The sequence below is a fragment of the Eurosta solidaginis genome, chromosome 1 (genome assembly GCF_040869045.1).
Source record: "Eurosta solidaginis isolate ZX-2024a chromosome 1, ASM4086904v1, whole genome shotgun sequence".
In the NCBI taxonomy this organism is placed as follows: Eukaryota; Metazoa; Arthropoda; class Insecta; order Diptera; family Tephritidae; genus Eurosta; species Eurosta solidaginis.
In genome coordinates, this window is record NC_090319.1 from 122453304 (window position 1) to 122472845 (window position 19542).

At 40.6% G+C, this 19542-nt stretch overlaps 1 protein-coding gene across 7 annotated transcripts in view; it reads left to right on the forward strand.

The window, feature by feature from the left end:
- The first annotated feature begins 2143 nt into the window (after window positions 1-2143).
- Window positions 2144-19542, forward strand: part of tacc (transforming acidic coiled-coil protein) — a 593942-nt gene continuing 576543 nt past the window's right edge. For 3 of the 7 annotated variants that reach the window (XM_067759783.1, XM_067759785.1, XM_067759788.1), the window contains exons 1-2: window positions 2144-2255; window positions 2376-2510. In XM_067759783.1, the coding sequence (XP_067615884.1) occupies window positions 2145-2255; window positions 2376-2510 (246 nt within the window). In that variant the 5' untranslated portion in view covers window position 2144. Of the gene's footprint in view, window positions 2511-19542 lie in introns of all 7 variants that reach the window. The other 4 variants (XM_067759786.1, XM_067759787.1, XM_067759790.1 and 1 more) reach the window with 4 other exon arrangements.

Genomic DNA, 19542 nt, shown 5'->3' on the forward strand with positions numbered 1-19542 from the left:
TGTGCCTTTGGCCTCTCAGAAAAGAGCTAATTGTGGAGCCCTTTTTATAGAACACTTTTCGGGTTAAATATATTAAAAACTTTAATCTATCCTTACTGATATTAGTTTCTTTCTCATTCTAGGTAATTTGATTGTGACGATGTGCGCATAGCAATATTCCAGCTGTGGCTGAAGGAAGAACATAAATTTGCTCAAATTATAACAAAACTGCGACAAATATCCCCCCGCCTTTTTAGTACCACATATAAGGCGCTAACAAGCATACTATGGGAAAGGGCCAAGACCAAAGGTTCAATATCACCTATAAATCGAGTTTGATAGCACGAATTGGGGCTTCCGGTGTTATCCCTACAAAACTCATATGGCTCTGCAAACTGTTGTTGAACAACATCACCAGCGCAGGCAAAATTGGGCATCATCACTGAGCTTTCAAAGTTTCAGAAAGGGCACAGCTATAAATAGACGTTAATGTACTTAATTAGCTTGTAGGGAATAATTGAAATTGTAAAAAAACATTGTATATATGAACTATTTATAATTAAATATTATCTGAACATAAAGGACGCGTTTCATTCATGGAAAAAGCGATTTGTCAGAAGGTAACCGGTACGGGTAACCGATAGGCCAGTTACCCGTGTTGTTGTTGTTGCATATGTTTTGGTTAGCGATAACGAAAACATAACTGATGAAGTAACTTAAAAATGTAAATAACATCGAGCGAGAAGGAATGTCGAAAACAAAATAGGTAAGAGCGAGAAAGCCAGTCACACGTACACTATTTTGAGAGAGCGCATGCGTTACCTTTTTAATGACAGCAATGTAAAAGTCATTAACAGCCTGATTCTAATCTGGTAACAACTTTCTTCCCCACGGCAACTATCTTCATGTGGTAACTTTTGTACCCTTTTGGTATTCTGCCCACGAAACGAAAGTAGCCGGATAATTGTTTACCCACTAAAATAGGTGGTAACATCGATGTAACCACACAAAAGCTGTTGTTTAGAAAAAGGCAATACTGAAAAATAAAGAATGGTGAGCGCAAATAAGTAAGCATAATAGTAAAAAAGTGTTGCCTCTTGCTATACATATTTGTTTCCATGTACTTTCACAGTATATATTACAATATAGCTATGTAAAAACGTATGCATGTGTGTACATATGTATATACACATCGTCCCGTTTATTCTTTAACATCGTATCTACGAGTGACACATTTTCAGTAAAGCCATGGCGGAACCATGCACGGTGGCAGCATGGTGACATGTCTACAAACATAAATAAAAATTCCATGAAGTTCGTTTTTGTAAATTCGATGGACAAATGTCAAAATCGTACTGTGCCGGAAGTTGATGTATCAAATTAAATAAAAAAAGTGTATATTCAGCTGTTCCATGCTGTCACCTTGTATCGTTCCGCCATGGATAAAGCGAAGAAAACCAACTTTTAAATTTCACCACATACACTGGTGAGTTTTTCGGTGATGACAGCGTTACCACTTTGGCCAGAATCGCGAATAAAATAACTGGAAACGATTTTCGGTTACATAATGTTCTGGGTACTATTTTACCGGTAACGCTAAGAATCGGGCCTTAAGACAATAATTGGTGAACAATTTATTGGTGACGATTAAGTAATCGATTAGGTAACGGGTACCTGTCTTGTAGGTTAAGAGCCAAATACACGACACGAAAATTCTCGCGAACATTCCCGTTATGTCATGTTTCTGCGACCTTTTCTGTCGTGTATGGTGGTGTTTGCCAGTTCGCGCAAATGTTCGCCAAAAATCAAAATATTTTAATTTTTGGCGAACATTTGCGCGAACTGTTCGTGCGTGTATGGCGAAAGAGCTCATAATCGTAGTAATTTCTGAACGGAACAGACGTGCGCGGAAAAGTAAAATGGACAATAACAAATTTCTATGTGAATTTATTGAATCTTCTCTCATTTTTTTACTCTTAATTGCCACAGCGAGCAATATTGCTGCAGCACAATTGTTGTCTGTATTCATCGCTGTCTGAAAGAAAACTAATGTTCGGCCAAAAGTTCGTATGGTGTATGGCCAAAGTTGCGAACAAGATTGCTGAATGTTCCCGGAAATGTTCGTGTCACGTATTTGGCGCTTTAGATATATTTCATTCTCGGCGATGCAATCGCCGATAATCAAATATCGTTCCATCACTAATCTGTGGTTAATGAAGTTGGCTGCAGTTATAGCAAGGGGGAAAAATCAAATTAAAGCGGGAGGTTGTGAAATGGTATGCTAATGATTTCTTTTAAGTGAATAAGCTTTCATATTATAGTTTTGTCATACAAATCATCCGTAGTCGGTTGAAGTATATCAAATAGTTTTTTTTGAAGTTTTTTTTGTTACGTAGGAGAAAATCTGCATAATGGAATACTATGAAAATACAGGTGCGCGGGATGATGGCTGTAGCTACAACATTATAGAAGCTCCAAAGCTGTTAAGTAGCAATGGAATTGGGAATCGTGCAGTACTCAAGGAATTATCGGTAAGAAAGGGATTACGAGCATTTAACCAATGCACACTCACTGGTTAAAATACGGTATATCAAAAACTCGCAAATAAAAAAGGCGGGCTGATCTTTCAGCAGCGCTATAATTTTAATACATGTGAAAAAAATATTTTTGTTAATAGTCTAGTTGGGGGGGTCGACTGCTAATACGATACTAAAAATATCGAGAGAGGTGTCAAACGACGCGACTTGACGTCAGTATTAAGGGCGGAAAATAAAAATATTAACTCGGCCAAAAGATATTAACGAAAAACCGAAAAAAGACCCACGGGTATCTCCGAAACCGGGGGTGGGATCCATATTATTTTTTCGCAGAACACCTTTCTGAGTTGGCGACCTTCGGCCGCGCTTATAAAAAATAACCCTGGGCTACGCCATGCCAAGTCCGGGTGTGTAGTATAACCGTGGCTACCGCCACGGTGATGCACAATTTTTTTTGGGGTTACAAACACAACAACAACCACATGAGAATCGCCAACTTCAACGCCACACACCCGGACTTGGCATGGCGTAGCCCAGGGTTATTTTTTATAAGCGCGGCCGCAGGCCGCCAACGCAGAAAGGTGTTCTGCGCAAAAATACTATGTAATCCCACCCCCGGTTTCGGAGGAACCCACGGGTCTTTTTCCGGTTTTTCGTTAATATCTTTTTAACGAGTTAAAATTTTTATTCTCCCCCTTCGGGTTATTAATACTGATGTCAAGACGCGTCGTTTGACACCTCTCTCGATATTTTTGGTAGCGTATTAACAGTCGATCCCTCAACTAGACTATTACCATATTTTTTCATGCGTAATTCTTTACTATAGCTCAGCTCATGCGTAATTCTTTACCTTAGTTTAACTCCAAAAATATTGGGAAAGGTGTCAAACGGCGCCTCCTAACATCAGTATTAATAATGCAAAGGGCAAAAAAAAATTCAAATCGTTAACTGCTAAAACTTGTCTATATATATAGGGAGATATATCAAAAACGCGCGAGGGAAATTGAAAATTTTATTTCTGTCTGTTGGCACCTTTCATGTGTTTGTTGTAATGTTATACACAGGAACAATTTTTTTGTACTGCGAGTGTAAGGTTTTACGTGAGGTACCTGCCGATGTCGGCCTAACCGCACGGATGCACCATAGTACACGAGTCAAAGTAGGTTTGACCAGCCCCCAAGGCTCGCTTACCTTGGTCCCAATCGATAATGTGACTGGACACACCATCACCTTGTTGGGGTTGGAGGCCTATTTAACACCTCTTCCATTCTAAGGAACATGGCAACCGGTTGTAGTGCACTCTACATTCGAGCTAACCAACTCTTACCGTATTCGGATGTCAACCACAGCCATCACAATACTCCCACGGAGCCAGCTCCGAGAGCTATAGGCTCCCCGTGGTACCACTTAAGAGTGTTGGTCTGACTTTCGCAGGCGAAGCTACTACCGGTTGGGTATCCACCTACTCCGAACCGGCCGCTTAAACACAAATTTAAAATTGTAACGAATTTGAGGAAATCTTGGTTATTATTCATCTTCTGCTAGCGTTCAAATCGCTAAACTGTCGAATAAATTACTCCAATATTCAGTATTGAATACTGGTCTTTATTTAGATTACTTGAGAGAACTTCACAATTATACTTCACAACTAATAGTGTGTTTAAATCAAACATCAGTTATTCCTCAGCTTGCGCTACTTTTATACTCTTTGTTGCCTCGTTCGCATATTTCTCCTAAGGTCTAGACCTTTCATCTTCTAGAGTAGTTCCGCACAACCATTTATACCAGGTTATTCAGTTCATGTTGTATTTTAGAAAGTGCAGAATTAATATTATTCTCACCAATCATTATTAATGCATGCCTGTGTATGTGTGAGTAATAACTCTTAGCTGATGATTACATGTGTGTATGTGAGATATCTCTTCACTTCGAGCTGCTGGTGATGTGTGTGCGTGTATATAAATTTGGCGCTGCTGTATTTGTTGTTGTGATTATTTACTAAAAGCATAGTGATGCTAATATTTGCCACGCTGCCCTCCACCCTCCACCTAAGTCTGATCGTCCCGATCAGACAAATTTTCCCATCTAAACGCTGCCAGCCTTTCCAAATGAGCCACTTTCACCTTTTTCGTGGTTTGCCAATGGTTTTTATGCGTAAACTATATGTTGTTGTTGGTGTTGTTGGTGTTGTTGTTGGTGTTGTTGGTGTTGTTGGTGTTGTTGGTGTTGTTGGTGTTGTTGTTGGTGGTGTTGTTGTTGGTGGTGTTGTTGTTGGTGGTGTTGTTGTTGGTGGTGTTGTTGTTGGTGGTGTTGTTGTTGGTGGTGTTGTTGTTGTTGGTGTTGTTGTTGTTGTTGTTGGTGTTGTTGTTGTTGTTGGTGTTGTTGTTGTTGGTGTTGTTGGTGTTGTTGTTGTTGGTGTTGTTGTTGTTGGTGTTGTTGTTGTTGGTGTTGTTGTTGTCGTTGTTGGTGTTGGTGTTGTTATTGTTGGTGTTGTTGTTGTTGGTGTTGTTGTTGTTGGTGTTGTTGTTGTTGTTGTTGTTGTTGGTGTTGTTGGTGTTGTTGTTGTTGGTGTTGTTGTTATTGGCGTTGTTGTTGTTGTTGGGGTTGTTATTGTTGGTGTTGTTGTTGGTGTTGTTGTTGTTGTTGTTGGTGTTGTTGTTGGTGTTGTTGTTGGTGTAGCTGTTGGTGTTGTTGTTGGTGTTGTTGTTGTTGTTATTGGTGGTGTTGTTGTTGTTGGTGTTGTTGTTGTTGTTGTTGTTGTTGTTGGTGTAGCTGTTGGTGTTGTTGTTGGTGTTGTTGGTGTAGCTGTTGGTGTTGTTGTTATTGTTGGTGTTGTTGTTGTTGGTGTTGTTGTTGTTGGTGTTGTTGTTGTTGTTGTTGTTGGTGTAGCTGTTGGTGTTGTTGGTGTTGTTGTTGGTGTAGCTGTTGGTGTTGTTGTTGGTGTTGTTGTTGTTGTTATTGGTGGTGTTGTTGTTGTTGGTGTTGTTATTGTTGTTATTATTTTAGCGATAAGGACACTCCGCGAAGGCCTTGGGGAGTATTATCGATGTTGATGGTCCTTTGCCGGCTGCAGATCCGGTACGTTCCGGTACCAAACCCGACCATCAACAACAACCATCTCGGGAACGATTTGTTATGACCACATGCTACCTTCTAGGCCATTCCGCCCTCCCACCCCTTAGATCGATGAGAAGCTCGGGGTCGCCTAAGCCTCGGCTGTTAATGAAGCAGGATTCGCCACGGATTGGTGAGGTTGACAATTGGGTTTGGAGAAGCTATATTTTTCTCTGGCAACCCGAAAGGGTTGCGCTACGCTATCCCTTGAATCTATTTGGTATTTTAGTCGCCTCTTACTACAGGTATATTATAAACCCTAACCTGCTGGGGTGTAAACGTCGTTGATCCGTTCTACAACTTTGTATGGACCTTCCCAGTTACACTGAAACTTCAGGGACAAATTTTCGTTGTGGGTTGTATAACAGCACCAAATCTTCCCGAAAACCTTTCGAAATAATCTTTGTCGTATCTGGCTTTTACCTTGTTGTTGTTGTTGTTGTTGTAGCAGTGCTTCGCCCCACCTAACAGCCGCTTTCACCTTGTCACTCATAATCTTGGTTAGTTATCTAACAAGATCGTGTATTTCCCTCATCCATTCCTCCAAGACACCAGTTGATTTCTTGGCATTTCACTCCGCATCGGCATTTATCCCAAACTTTAAATCAGCTGGCAGTCGAAGGTCATTGCCAAAAATTTTCTTTGCGGGAATTTGGCCTGTCATCAAGAATAATGGTATGTGTGTAACCTACTCTTTATGGAACTTGGCTACTACTTTCCTTAAGTGCTCCTCCAAGGTTCTATTGTATCGTTCGGTGGAACTGAGAATGCAATGCAGTTGTCCGCGTTTTTCGAATGCCCAATGTTTTCCACATTTCTTGGAACAAAGCTGATTGAAAATTCCTGCCTTGGCTGAATGTAACTCCATTGGTACACCATACCTTGCAACCTGATTGTTTGTAAACACTTTGCTACTGTTGTTGTTGTTGTTGTTGTTGTAGCAATGCTTCGCCCCACCTAACAGCCGCGACCGATCACAAATTGTCATCAATATCCTCTAACGGGAGTCCAAGGAAACTTGCTGTTTCAACAGGGGTTGACCATAAGGAAAGGGGTGTTAGAGGCGTTGGTTCCACATTAAAGAGATGGTTGGTGTCATGTGGGGCACATTGCAAGCGGGGCATACATTTTGTATGTCGGGGTTGATTCTGGATAGGTAAGAGTTTAACCTGTTACAGTATCCAGAACGAAGTTGAGCAAGAGTGACACGCGTTTCCCTGGGGAGTATGCGTTCCTCTTCCGCTGGTTTTGGATACTTTTCTTTGAGTACTGGATTCACCGGGCAATTCCCGGCATAAAGGTCCGACGCCTGTTTATGGAGTTCCCCAAGGACCTGCTTGTGTTTTTTTGCTTCATACGGCTGGGTTCTCAGGTGCCGTATTTCCTCAAAATGCTTACGGAGATGACTCCTTAAGCTTCTAGGCGGTGCTGGTTCATCAATCAGATGTCTGTTGGGATGCTCAGGTTTCTGGGTATTCAACAGGAACTGTTTGGTCAGCATCTCGTTTCTTTCCCTGATGGGGAGTATTCTCGCCTCATTATGTAGATGGTGTTCTGGGGACATAAGAAGACAGCCCGTGGCAATTCTGAGAGCAGTATTTTGGCAGGCCTGTAGCTTCTTCCAGTGGGTAATTTTTAGGCTTGGCGACCATATGGGTGACGCGTAGCACGTAATCGGCTGGCTAATTGCTTTGTATGTAGTCATGAGCGTTTCTTTATCTTTTCCCCAGGTACTGCCAGCAAGGGATTTGAGGATTTTGTTACGGCTCTGAATTCTCGGAACAATTGCGGCTGCGTGCTCACCAAAATGTAGATCCTGATCAAACGTCACACCCAAGATTTTGGGGTGTAGGACAGTCGGTAGCGTAGTGCCATCGACGTGGATGTTCAAAATGGTCGACATTTGGGTCGTCCATGTTGTATTATTTATTTATTTATTTATTTATTTATTATTACGGTCTTTAAGACCTAGTTTAGGTTAAAATAAGAGATTAAACATAAATACTCATGTCACATTTAGTGACGTACAATATAAAAACAATTTTTCTTTGAACTTACTAATATTTTCACAGTCTTTCAAATCAGAAGGTAACTCATTATACATTTTATACCCTAAATATTCAAGAGACCTTTTGGCGAACTCAGTTCTTATTCTAGGCAGTCTTATATTATTGCAATTTCTTGTTCCATAATTGTGGATTTCATGATTATAATGTATTTTAATACTCAGGTAATTCGGTAACATTCCTAACCTAAGTTGGTGTATAAATTTCAATGTGAAATAACTAACTGACTGTTTAATACTAAGCCAGTTTAATCTATTGAGCATTACAATTTTTGGCGTTCTTGGAGGACATTTTAAAATAAATCGCATTGCCTTGTTTTGCTGTATTTGAAGTTTCTTAATATATATATCATTACTTTATAGCAGAATAGTAGGACAATAAATAAAGTGTGGTTCAATAATTGAACGATATACCAATATTTTATGACTTTGACTGATATGTTTACATGTTCTATACATGAAGCCTATTTTCTGTGCAATTTTCCTTTCTAGATAAGTTACATGCTCTCCAAAAAGGTCGCGGAAGATTTAGTCGGTGATAATGCCAGGTTTCGCGAGGCGAAAAAACTGGAGAGATCAGGGAGGTAGCCGTTTATTTTATTGCATAGCTCATCGATCTTTGGGCCTGGGCCTGTGGCCATTATTGTGCAGTCATCGGCGTAGGAAACGATTGTGACTCCTTCCGGTGGTGAAGGTAGCTTAGATTTGTAGAAATTAAACAAAAGTGGGGATAGGACACCACTCTGTGGCACCCCTTGTTTAATTCTCCTTGGTTTTGATGTTTCGTTTCTAAATTAAACCGATGCCTGCCGACCACCCAGATAATTTGCGGTCCACCTTTTAAGACATTGGGGAAGGGTAGACCCTTCCAGGTCTTGCAGTAACGAGCCATGGTTGACCGTATCAAAAGCTTTTGATAGGTCTAGCGCTACGAGTACTGTTCTATGGTGGGGGTATTGATTTAAACCGCAATTTATCTGGGTGCTAATGGCATTTCATTTTCATATTTCATATTGTAACGAATTTACTTGCAAATCCTCTTATTTGCAATCCTCTGCTGAGTTCGTATCACTGAACTGTTGAATAAATAATTCCAATATTGAATAATGGAAAAATGGCCTTTATTAAAGTACTTCACAATAACACTTATACTTTGCTACTCGCTGGCTTAATAACCAAACTGATTGATAACTCAAATGAAACTCTACTATTGGCCGCCAGATCGCGTGCTTTATCAAACTGATTGATAGCTCAACTCAAACTGAATTACAGCGCCTCTACATCTGTTGCCTTTTATACCCTTTGGTTTCCTCGTTCGCATTTTTCCAGAATCTACTAGCATTGTCCATGAGCTCTCAAACTTCTCAGCTACAACTAAAATTGCACAATTTTATACATCTTTTAGGCGCTTCCAGAATCTACTAGTCCAGTAGCTCTCAAACTTCTCAGATATATGCATGTGTTTGCGCATTGACTGTCCGCTGCTCGTATTCGTACATGGTACATATGTGTAGACGCAATTATTTATTCGTTTATGTAGATACATAAAGATTGAATTATTGATGTGAATGTTTGTAGTTTACAGTCTCTCGCGCGCACATAGGCGTATAAGTAAATGCATCTGTGTGTGACATCTCTTGGCTGCCTTATATATGTGTATACATGATTTGCTTATTGACGTAAATATCGCTTAGCATGGCCTTAGTAATGGTATAGCTTAGTGATGCTAATATCCGTGACAATATATTCATTTAGCGCGGAGGTAGTGCTATGGAGTTTTCTGAAGCCATGCTGATGGGAGGCTAGCTGCAAATTTGCTTAGAAATAAGGGAGCAAAATGGCTTCGAGCGTCTTTGCTACTGGTGATAGGAGAGATATCGGACGATACGACTCTCCTATGTTAGCTGGTTTACCAGGCTTTAGTAGCGGGACCACCTTGGCCATTTTCCATTTCTCGGGTATGACAAAGGTGGAAAGAGACAGGTTGAAGACCTGCGCTAAATATTTGAAACCCTCTTTCCCTAGGCTTTTAAGCATCGGCATGGCTATGCCGTCTGGGCCCACTGCTTTGGATGGTTTAGCGCGACCAATGGCGTCCTCAACCTCTTTAGCGGTGATGGTGATTGGTGACGCGCTGAATTTGTGTTTATGTTCGTGTCTGTTGGACCTCCGTCTATTTTTGTCGACCGTAGAATGCATTATATATTGTCGGCAGAAAGCGCTCGCGCATTTTTTCGCATCCGACAGCACTTTGTCGCCAAAGGCGATGGAAACTTTGTCTTTGTGCTTAGTCGGATTCGATAGGGACTTTACGGTGGACCAAAGTTTACCCACACCGGTAGAGAGGTTACAACCTCTTAGGTGCTCCTCCCATTTCGCCCGCTTGTGTTCATCCACAAGCAATCTGATGCGTTGGTTTATATCCCTTATTTGGGGGTCGCCTGGATCAAGCTGTCTTATAAGGTCACGTTCTCTCGCTAAGTTTGCGGCCTCCGCCGGGAAGTAGGTGGTCGGATGCCAATGTTACCATCGGCTGCCAGTTGACGCAGTTTACGAGTTCTGCGCTCACGATTGAGATATCTGGCGAACTGTGACAGCTTCCTACCATACGTGTGGGGACGTCTCCGTTTATTGTCCAGAACGTCGTTTCTTCTATTTGATCCGCCAACATCTCACCCCTACTGTCCGCCCGCAAGTTTGAGTGCCATAGATCGTGATGGGCATTGAAATCGCCTAAGACGATGCGATTGTTGCCAGTGAGTAAGGCTCTGATATTAGGGTGGTATCCACTGGGGCAACAGGTGGCAGGAGGGGTGTAGATGTTGATGATTTCTAGGTTTGCATCGCCTGACCGGACAGATAGGCCTTGACGTTCTAAGACTTTGTCCCTGCGGTCGATGCCAGGATCAAATATATAATATTGCACAGAGTGGAGTATGATAAACGCGAGGCCGCCTCCATTTCCGCTCTCGCGGTCTTTCCTGTGGACATTATACCCAGAGCAGGTCTGCAATGCAGATCTTGCTGTGAGTTTAGTCTCTTGAATCGCAGCAATGCGGATGTTATGCCGCTTCATGAAATCGACTATCTCCGTAATCTTCCTAGTTAGTCCATTACAGTTTAACTGCAGAATTCTGAAGTGCATAAGGGGAGACGCCGCGACTCTGGGGGTAAGTGACAGGTGACTACGCCTGGGTTGTGGAAGGCCAGGACGCAATTGCTGTTGTGGCCCTGGGACTGCGCGTCCTTGGGCAAGCATTGGGGTACCCGGTGTAGAAGACGGGGGCAGGGGCTGATGCTCAGCATTGCTACCGACTATACTACGAAGGTAGTTATAAGTGGTAGCAGCTGTTTGAGTTGTTGGCGCCGTGGGGCGCGAGCAGCAGCGGGTACTTGTTGTGGCTTGCTGAGCAGCGGGGCTGCTGGAAGGTAGTGGGGGGGGGGGGGCGCTTAGGCGTAGACTACGGGACGCCCTTGGGCGTGAACAGCAAGGAGCCACAAAAGATTTATAAAAGTTACGTGGACGTCGGGTTTTTGGATCAAGCCCAGAACAACCTGTTCGATGCAACCATCCCTTACACGAGACACACTGAACAGAGTATGACCGTCCTAAAAAGATTCCTTCCCGGCAGATGCAGCAAAACCATTTCTCAGGACCGGGGTCAGGAGACGGACCCGGATTGGATTCGATGCCTTCCCGGAGTAAGAGATAATGGAGCAGTCCTGCTGCAAGGAGCTGCTGGGAGGATGACAATTTGTGGGAAGGTCGCAACAAATTAAATGGGGTCACACTGAAATGACAGTCCTTGGTCGGGAAAAATCCCGAGTCGCTCCGGTACATAGAACCTACTGCCTTGGGAAGCGTACACTTTGCTACTGTTTCCGCTTCTTGGTTTGGGATTGGGTATACCTCTGGCCAGTTGCCGAAATAATCCATTACCACCCTGCTGCAAACCTCGCAGTTGGAAATCCACTCGGCAACCAACCCAATAGAATATCTGCTTAGTTTTCTCTATCGTCTTCGTAATTCCAAGATGACCTCTACTTGCACCATTATGTAACTCACTGATAACGGCAGAAATCCTCAGATCAGAAAGTACTATCAGTTTCTGCTTGCATTGACTATCCTCACTCTCCCATATTCGATGCAGGCAACCGGATATCAATTTCAAACTGTTCCACTGGGCCCAATATGACTTCGCAATAGGACTCTGTTGACATCTCTTTACTGGGTCTTTCATTTCGTTGGAGCCCTTGCATAACATGTGACAGATCTGTATCTTCTAGCCGACATTTCCTTAGTTGTTCCATGTCCCATTCATCCGAACACGCTATAGTCATAAGCAGGAGACATCTATGATGCCATCCTTAGCCTCAGCTTTCGAACAGTGTTTGCATTCCAAATTACATGGTCTTCGTGACATTGCATCGGCAATCCCATGGGTACCACCTTTCCGAGGCTCAAAGGAAAAGTCATATCTTTAGAGTTGCTCGATCCACCGTTCCAATTGACCCTCTGCTGCGTGATCTGCCCTGACGCGGAAACTCTGCCCGTAGAGGTACTTGTGCAAATGTTTAATGCACTCTACCAATGCCAACAGCTCTCCGTGTAACGGAATAGTTCTTATCTGGTTTTCCAATTGATCGACTGTAATATGCAACTACATTCCTCCTATAGCATATCCAATCGCATCTGTATCTAGAATAAACGTTGCTCCTGGAATCGGATATGCCAACATTGGGGCAGTGCACAAACGCTGCTTCAATGTTTCGAAAGCCACTTCTTGCTCCTTCTCCCATTCAAAAGCTTTATTTTTTCTTGCTCGTGGAGGCTATGGGCTACGCTGGCAAAGTTTGGTACGAATCGGCGGTAAAATGTGCACAGCCCAACGAGACTTCTTAATTCATGCAGGTTCTGTGGTCGTGGCCAATCCTTTGCAATTTCTATCTTTTCATTCGCAGTGCAGATGCCTTCTGTCGTTACCTTGTGAACCAAATAACTTACTTCCTTTTTAAACAGTGAACATTTTTTGGGACTTGGTTTCAGACCAGCGCCATCTATTCTATGTAAAACTTCCTCCAAGTTCTTAAGATGTTCATCAAAGTTCTTTCCCAATACGATGATGTCGTCCAGGTACACCAAGCATGTTTTCCAATGTAGTCCTTTAGTACCTCATACACAAGTCTTTCAAAAGTAGCTGGTGCATTACATAGTGCAAAGGGCATTACTGTAAACTGCCAAAGACCATCTCCGACACTGAAGGCTGTTTTCTCCTTGTCTTTCTCCTCCACCTCCACTTACCAGTAGCCACTTTTTAAGTCCAGTGTGGAAAACCATTTTGTATCAGATAGCGAGTTCAGAGTGTCGTCAATTCTTGGCAATGGGTAGCTATACTTTTTCGTAACGTCATTCAACTTCCTGTAGTCCACGCAAAACCTCATTTTTCCATCCTTCTACTTCACAAGTACCATTGATGAGCTCCATGGACTAGCTGCTGGTTCGATTATGCCGCTGTCGCGCATTTCTTATATGATTTGACTCATCACTTCCCGCTTCGCCAGTGGAACACTAAAAGTAGCTCGACGGATCGTCCTCGCATCTCCAGTGTCAATTGGATGTTTCACAACTTTGGTGCGGCCAGGTTTGGAATCATCTTGGTCAAATATGTTGGCGTACATTAGGAGCAGTTGTTTTGCCTTACTCTGATATGCTTCCTCTAGCCCATGATAATTGAATAAATAATTACAAAAAAATATAAAATGTATGTCAATTTTCTAAAGTTCAAGTTTTTCAGGTACAAAGGTGAGTAATAAATAACATACAACATCGAACATTTACTAACATCATGCCACAAATATATCTTTAGCATGGTATACCCCAATTCTGTTTCCACTAACATCACCGCGTTTATACATCGAGTTACCTATTTAAGTATTATGCATTTTACTTGTTTTGGGGCAAGTTTGGGATTATAGTTGTCGATTTGTGAACTCTGTTTAAAATTTCGGCGGTATACCATTTGTCCAATCTTAACCGTCACATCCCTACTTCTAGTGTTATATACCTTCTTGCTACGTTCGTGGGCTAACCTCAGCTCTTTCATAATATTATTTCTAATCGCCTGAAGCTTATCTGATGTTAACTCTAGCTCGCAGTCCACATCCTTGACTGCCCCTAATTTTCGATACAATTCGTACGATGCACCATGTTGCACCATTGGCATACCAAACAGCGCATAATACGGTGATGTGTTAATCGCCGAATGGATGACGCTTCGTAGCGCAAAGGCGGCATCACTAACGTGTTTGTCCCAATGTTTCTGGTTTTCGCCTATATATGACCTAACTATTTGCAATATTGATCGGTTGACCCTTTCTGCCGCGTTGCCTTGTGACGAGTAGAACGCCGTTCTTACATGCGTCGTACCGTATCTTGCTAAGAATGATGTAAACATTTCTGAAACGAACTGCTTACCATTGTCGGAGTGTACATACTCCGGTACACCAAACACGTGAAAAACATCCTTTTCTAAAAATTTTACAACTTCAGCTGAGGTTGCCCTACGCATGGGTTTCAAAAACACAAATTTCGAAAAGTGATCTAGACACACAAACACATAAACATTACCATCACATGTACGTGGGTATGGACCCATAAAATCTGTAAATAAACGTTGAAAAGGGCGTTCAGTAACATGTTGCTTTCCCATCAGCGGTTTGTGGAAAGCATTTTGGGTTTTGTTGCCTTTACAGGTATCGCAACTTTTAATATAATTTTGTACATCTGCCACAGGTCCTGACCAGTAGTATCTTTCACGGATGCGCGCAAGGGTCTTGTTTATACCTCCATGACCTGCAGAAGGCAAGCAGTGCGATGCCTCCACCAACCCAGAACGAAGTTCAGTCGGTACCCAGAGTTTCCAGGCATGGTCTCATTGAAGCCCTCTCCCCTTGTCAAATTGCATCCGTCTATAAACGTATGCATCAGATATGGACAGTTCCGGTAATTTGTCCGTATTCGATGTCACCGTGTCTATGAGTTCGTGGTACTCAGTCGTTTTAAAGTAAGGTGAATTTACGTCGATGTTCAGCATTCTGTCGTTTATTAAAATTTCACTCATGTCGGCCCTGGATAAAGCATCTGGCACTACATTTTGGGTGCCCTTACGGTGCTGGATGTCGAAATTGAACCCTTGTAATTTTAAACTCCACCTTGCCAGCCGGCCAGATAAGTCCTTCTGACCCATCAACCACTTCAAGATGGCATGGTCAGTTATTACCGTAAAGGGCAATCCCTCGATATAGGGCCGGAACCTCTTTATACTCAGGACCGCTGAGTTACACTCTAGTTCCGTGATACTGTAATTTCTTTGTGCCTTATTTAGTTTCGCGGATACGTACGAAATCAGTGGTTCGTTTCCGTCCTCGTCTAGTTGCAAGAGTACACCTCCAACTCGGTCCGTGGATGCATCACATTGCATGTAAAAGTGCTTTCCAAATTCGGGGTGTACAATTATTTAAACTCTGCAATACTTTTCTTTGTCGATGCTATCCGCATTTGGAACTCTATCCCCAACTCGGTTCGCAATAGCTTAAGTAGAAGCAACCTTAAGAATGTTATATTTTCTTTCTTTGGTAAAGTTTATACAAATTAGCATCTGAGTTTAGCTACTTATTAATCTAGTCAATCATTGTTGCAAAATGTCCTTGTCACAATTCTTGTGAAACTTATATATTATCACTTTTATTACTTTATGGAATAATATATACATTTTTAAGTTTTAAGTTTTAAAAAATTATACTCATTATTATGTAACCATTGTTGCACTATAAAAGATCATACAAGATCTTATTGTGCTAATACTGTCAGTAAATAAATGAAATGAAAAATAAAATTAACACCGGCGCAGATATTAGTTTTTGCTTTAAGCAATAAAATCCTTGCATCGCTTCGTCCGTCATTTTAAAAGATTTTATTTTGTCTTTAGTGAGGAAGTCGTGCAGCGGTGCTGCAATTGTAGCGTAATCTTGTATGAATCTGCGGTACCAGCCTGTCATCCCTAGGAACCGTCTGAGTTGCTTCGGTGTTCGGGGTTCGGGGAAGTCTCGCATCGCTTCCACCTTATTTAGATCCGTACGGATACATCCGTCGCCTACGACATAACCCAAATATCTTACTTCTTTAAAACAAAACTTACTCTTTTCAACGTTTATCGTCAATTTCGCACCACGAAGACATTTTGCAACACGGGACAACATTTCTAAATGGGACGAAAAATCATCTAGGTAAACAAACACAGATTCACGAAGATAAGCGGGGATGACCTTGTCCATTAACCGACACATTCGCTGTGCCGCGTTGCACAGTCCAAAAGGCATTGCTGTGAAATGGTACAAAGGTCTACCAGGTACAGTGAAAGCAGTTCTCTCCCTGGACTTTCGCTCCAAAGGTATCTGCCAAAACGCATCTTTTAAATCAATGGCAGATATGTTCCTGGTATTCTGAAGCCGACTTAGAATACCGTCTATATGTGGGAGAGGGTAGGCGTCTTTGATGGTGCGATCATTTAATTTGCGGTCGTCCAAATATAGGCGATTTTTAGTTGCTTTGATGACGAGTGAGTCGGGTGAATTCCAGCAGCTATTGCTCTCTTCAATAACGCCCATCTCCAACATCCTGTCCAGTTCTGCGAATATTAATTTTTGAATGGCCGGGGAAATAGGGTAGTGGCGCTGCTTCACAGGAAGGTGCTCATCCGTCACCTCGATGACGTGATCCTCTATATCGGTCTTACCCAACCCAAATACTGCGAAGGAAGGAAACTGTGCTTTTACACGATCCAAAGCTACAGTTTCTTCCGGACTCAAATCATGTTGCACCGCATCGAACGATAAGTCACCATCAGCAGGAGTAAGCTCTGATACGAAAGAAACCTCTGATTGATTTTTGGGCCCCCTACTGACTACATTTAGCTGGAAGGCTTTCCAGAAATCGATCCCTAGATAGACCTCCTGTTCCAGCCCACGCACTATCAGAAATTCCAGCTCCCGAGTGGTACCGTCCCAGAGTACTGGAAGAGTCACTACACCAACAACCGCTGTTTCACCCCCATTGGCTGTCTTTACATTTTGACCCTGAATCGGCAGAGTCAGGCTTTCCTTCCCTTCGAGTAACTTATGGGCGTTTTCCCCAAGCAGCTAGCCCCGGCCCCGGAATCTAAGAGCGCGAGCACCTCGCGTCCGCCGATCTCCGTTTTGGTCGAAATAATCTTGTAATGGAACCATGCAAATATATTTAAAACCTACATAGTATAATAGGGCCCTTAGGATATAAATAGTAATAGAACTAGCTTTAATGACATTCGCCGCAGCGCAACCGCAACCAAGTTAACGTGCTTTAAAAAGCTCTACGATAGGTAGAGACAAAAAAGAAAAATGAAATCAAGTTAAGTCAATTGGAGTGGTTCACGCGCGTCGGATATCAATTTAGCTACTCAGCTAAAAGTCGTGATTAAAAGTTATAAGTTTTGTGAAATTAATATATATTTATAAATAAAAGAACGGAGATTAATCATCAAACCTCCTTAAAGGAAATAAATTTAAAGTTTTTAATTAGTGCGTTTATGAGTATAAATGGCGCGTGGCCATTGCCCACAATCACACCGAGGTAAAGTGCAAGGTTCCAAGGTGGAGCCTCTTCATGGCGACCGTGACCGTGTGCCTGCCTGCATAATTGGCGGACCCGAGATGTACGTAGCGGTAGCTACGATAAAATATAAACAAGTTTAAAACAGAAAATTTTTGATGAAATGAATTCCTAAGTTCGTGCTAGTGGCCAGCAACGTATAACAAAAACTTACAAAAAACCCTACAAAAAAAATTAAAAAAAAAACTTTCAAAAAAAACTACAAAAAAAAAAAATTAAAAAATTTTTAAAAAACTACAAAAACAAAAAATTAAAAACTCAAAAAATTACAAAAAAATTAAAAACTTAACTACAAAAAAAAAAAAAAAACTCAAAAAACCACAAAAAAATTTTTTTTCATTACAACATAAAATTCTAAAGAACCATAAACTATCAAACAACGATTTCTAAAAACATACAAACATTTTTTTATGTTAACAAAACTAGTTAAAAGTTTACAAAAATTTTTTCATTACAACATAAAATTCTAAAGAACCATAAACTATCAAACAACGATTTTCAAAAAAAAAGAAGAGAAAAAAATTAGTAAAATCAATTTAAAATAAGAATGAATTTTATATTTAAATTTTGGACAAAAAAGTAGCAAATTCAATAAACTACTTTTTCATCAAACATTTCTTTAATTTGAAAAACAAAAAACTTGCGAAATTTAACAAATATAGAAATATATTTGAAGAAAAGCTATATAGCTGTTTTTGACCAAAAGGTTTCGAAGTACCGTTTGGAAAATGTGCGTTTTTGAGGTGACTGTACAAAAATTGCAAATGTACGGTATTAATAAAGTGCTGGTGGCGTGAGTTAGTAAAATCAAAGGCATTTAAATAACGGTTGAGAGAGACTTGAATATATGTATGTATGTACATAGACAGTACAGCCTGTGCCAAGCGACAAAACAGTGCATCAATAATTTGGTTCATAGCGGTACACAAAACTCTACCGAAAAAAAAAAACCAATAGAAACAAAGAAACTGTAATAGCGGTAAGCGAAAAACACGCCACCACAGCACAGTAACACACATACATATATGCCAAAAAGAAGTAGCGAAAAAATAACGCTAAAATCATCTTTAACTAGCAGCAGCGAAATCACAGCACGAACATGGAAAGACGAAGAGTAGCCAAAGCCAGCAGCAGCAACAAAGAAGCAACATACATAAGTATATACTAACACCTACGTATATATATTCTTTCATATACATACATTAATTATATTTTTTTAAATTTTGATACATATATTTAACTTGCATATAAAATCTATTAACACTAATGTTTTTCAATTTTCTTATATGGCCATTAGCACACAAATATTATTCCCAATTATTTCTCTTTAAATTTAAATTTCAAAAAATTTTTTTTGAAACAATTTTTTTTTTCTTTTTCCCATTAAATTTTTCACATAAACCTAAATACATATGTATTGGAATACTTAAATACATACATATATGTATACATATGAAATATCATTTTAATAATAACCATTTAAAACATATTTATATGTACTGTTCTTTCTTATTTGGAATACTGGTTTAAACATACAGTTTTGCGGAAAAATAAAAGCGTTTACTTGAATTTATTTTGACACAAAAGAATAAAATAATAAATTTGCACTTATAAACCCCCTTTTGCTATTTAAATGCGTTTCCCGACGGAAAATATAAAATTTTTTTTTATTAAAGGCTAGCAATAATTTGGAAATACAGTTTCTACCAATAAATTCGAAAACCCTTGTACAATTATTTTGCAAAAAAACATTATTTTCTTATAAATACAAAATAAATTCGTGCCTACATTCTTGTGCTTTTATTTAAAGCTACAGTGCCAATCAACATTTTCATAATAACTTTTATACAATTTCAACTTTGAATTTTTTTAACATTGTCGATTTTTAGAAATTTTCTCTGAAACTACAATGCCTTCTACAAATTTACAAAATTTTTTCGATTTTTTTTTTGCATCTGTGTCTACAAAATATTTTTTCATAAAATAAACCTACAGTGCCTATAACAACGCATTCTGAATCCTCTAATGTGAATACCTCGTTACCAAGTGCCTATAACAACAATTTTACATTTACTCTACTTACAAACTTTTCAAAGTCTATATTTTGAGTGTCACCATAAAGCCATTGCAGCCTCTTCCCT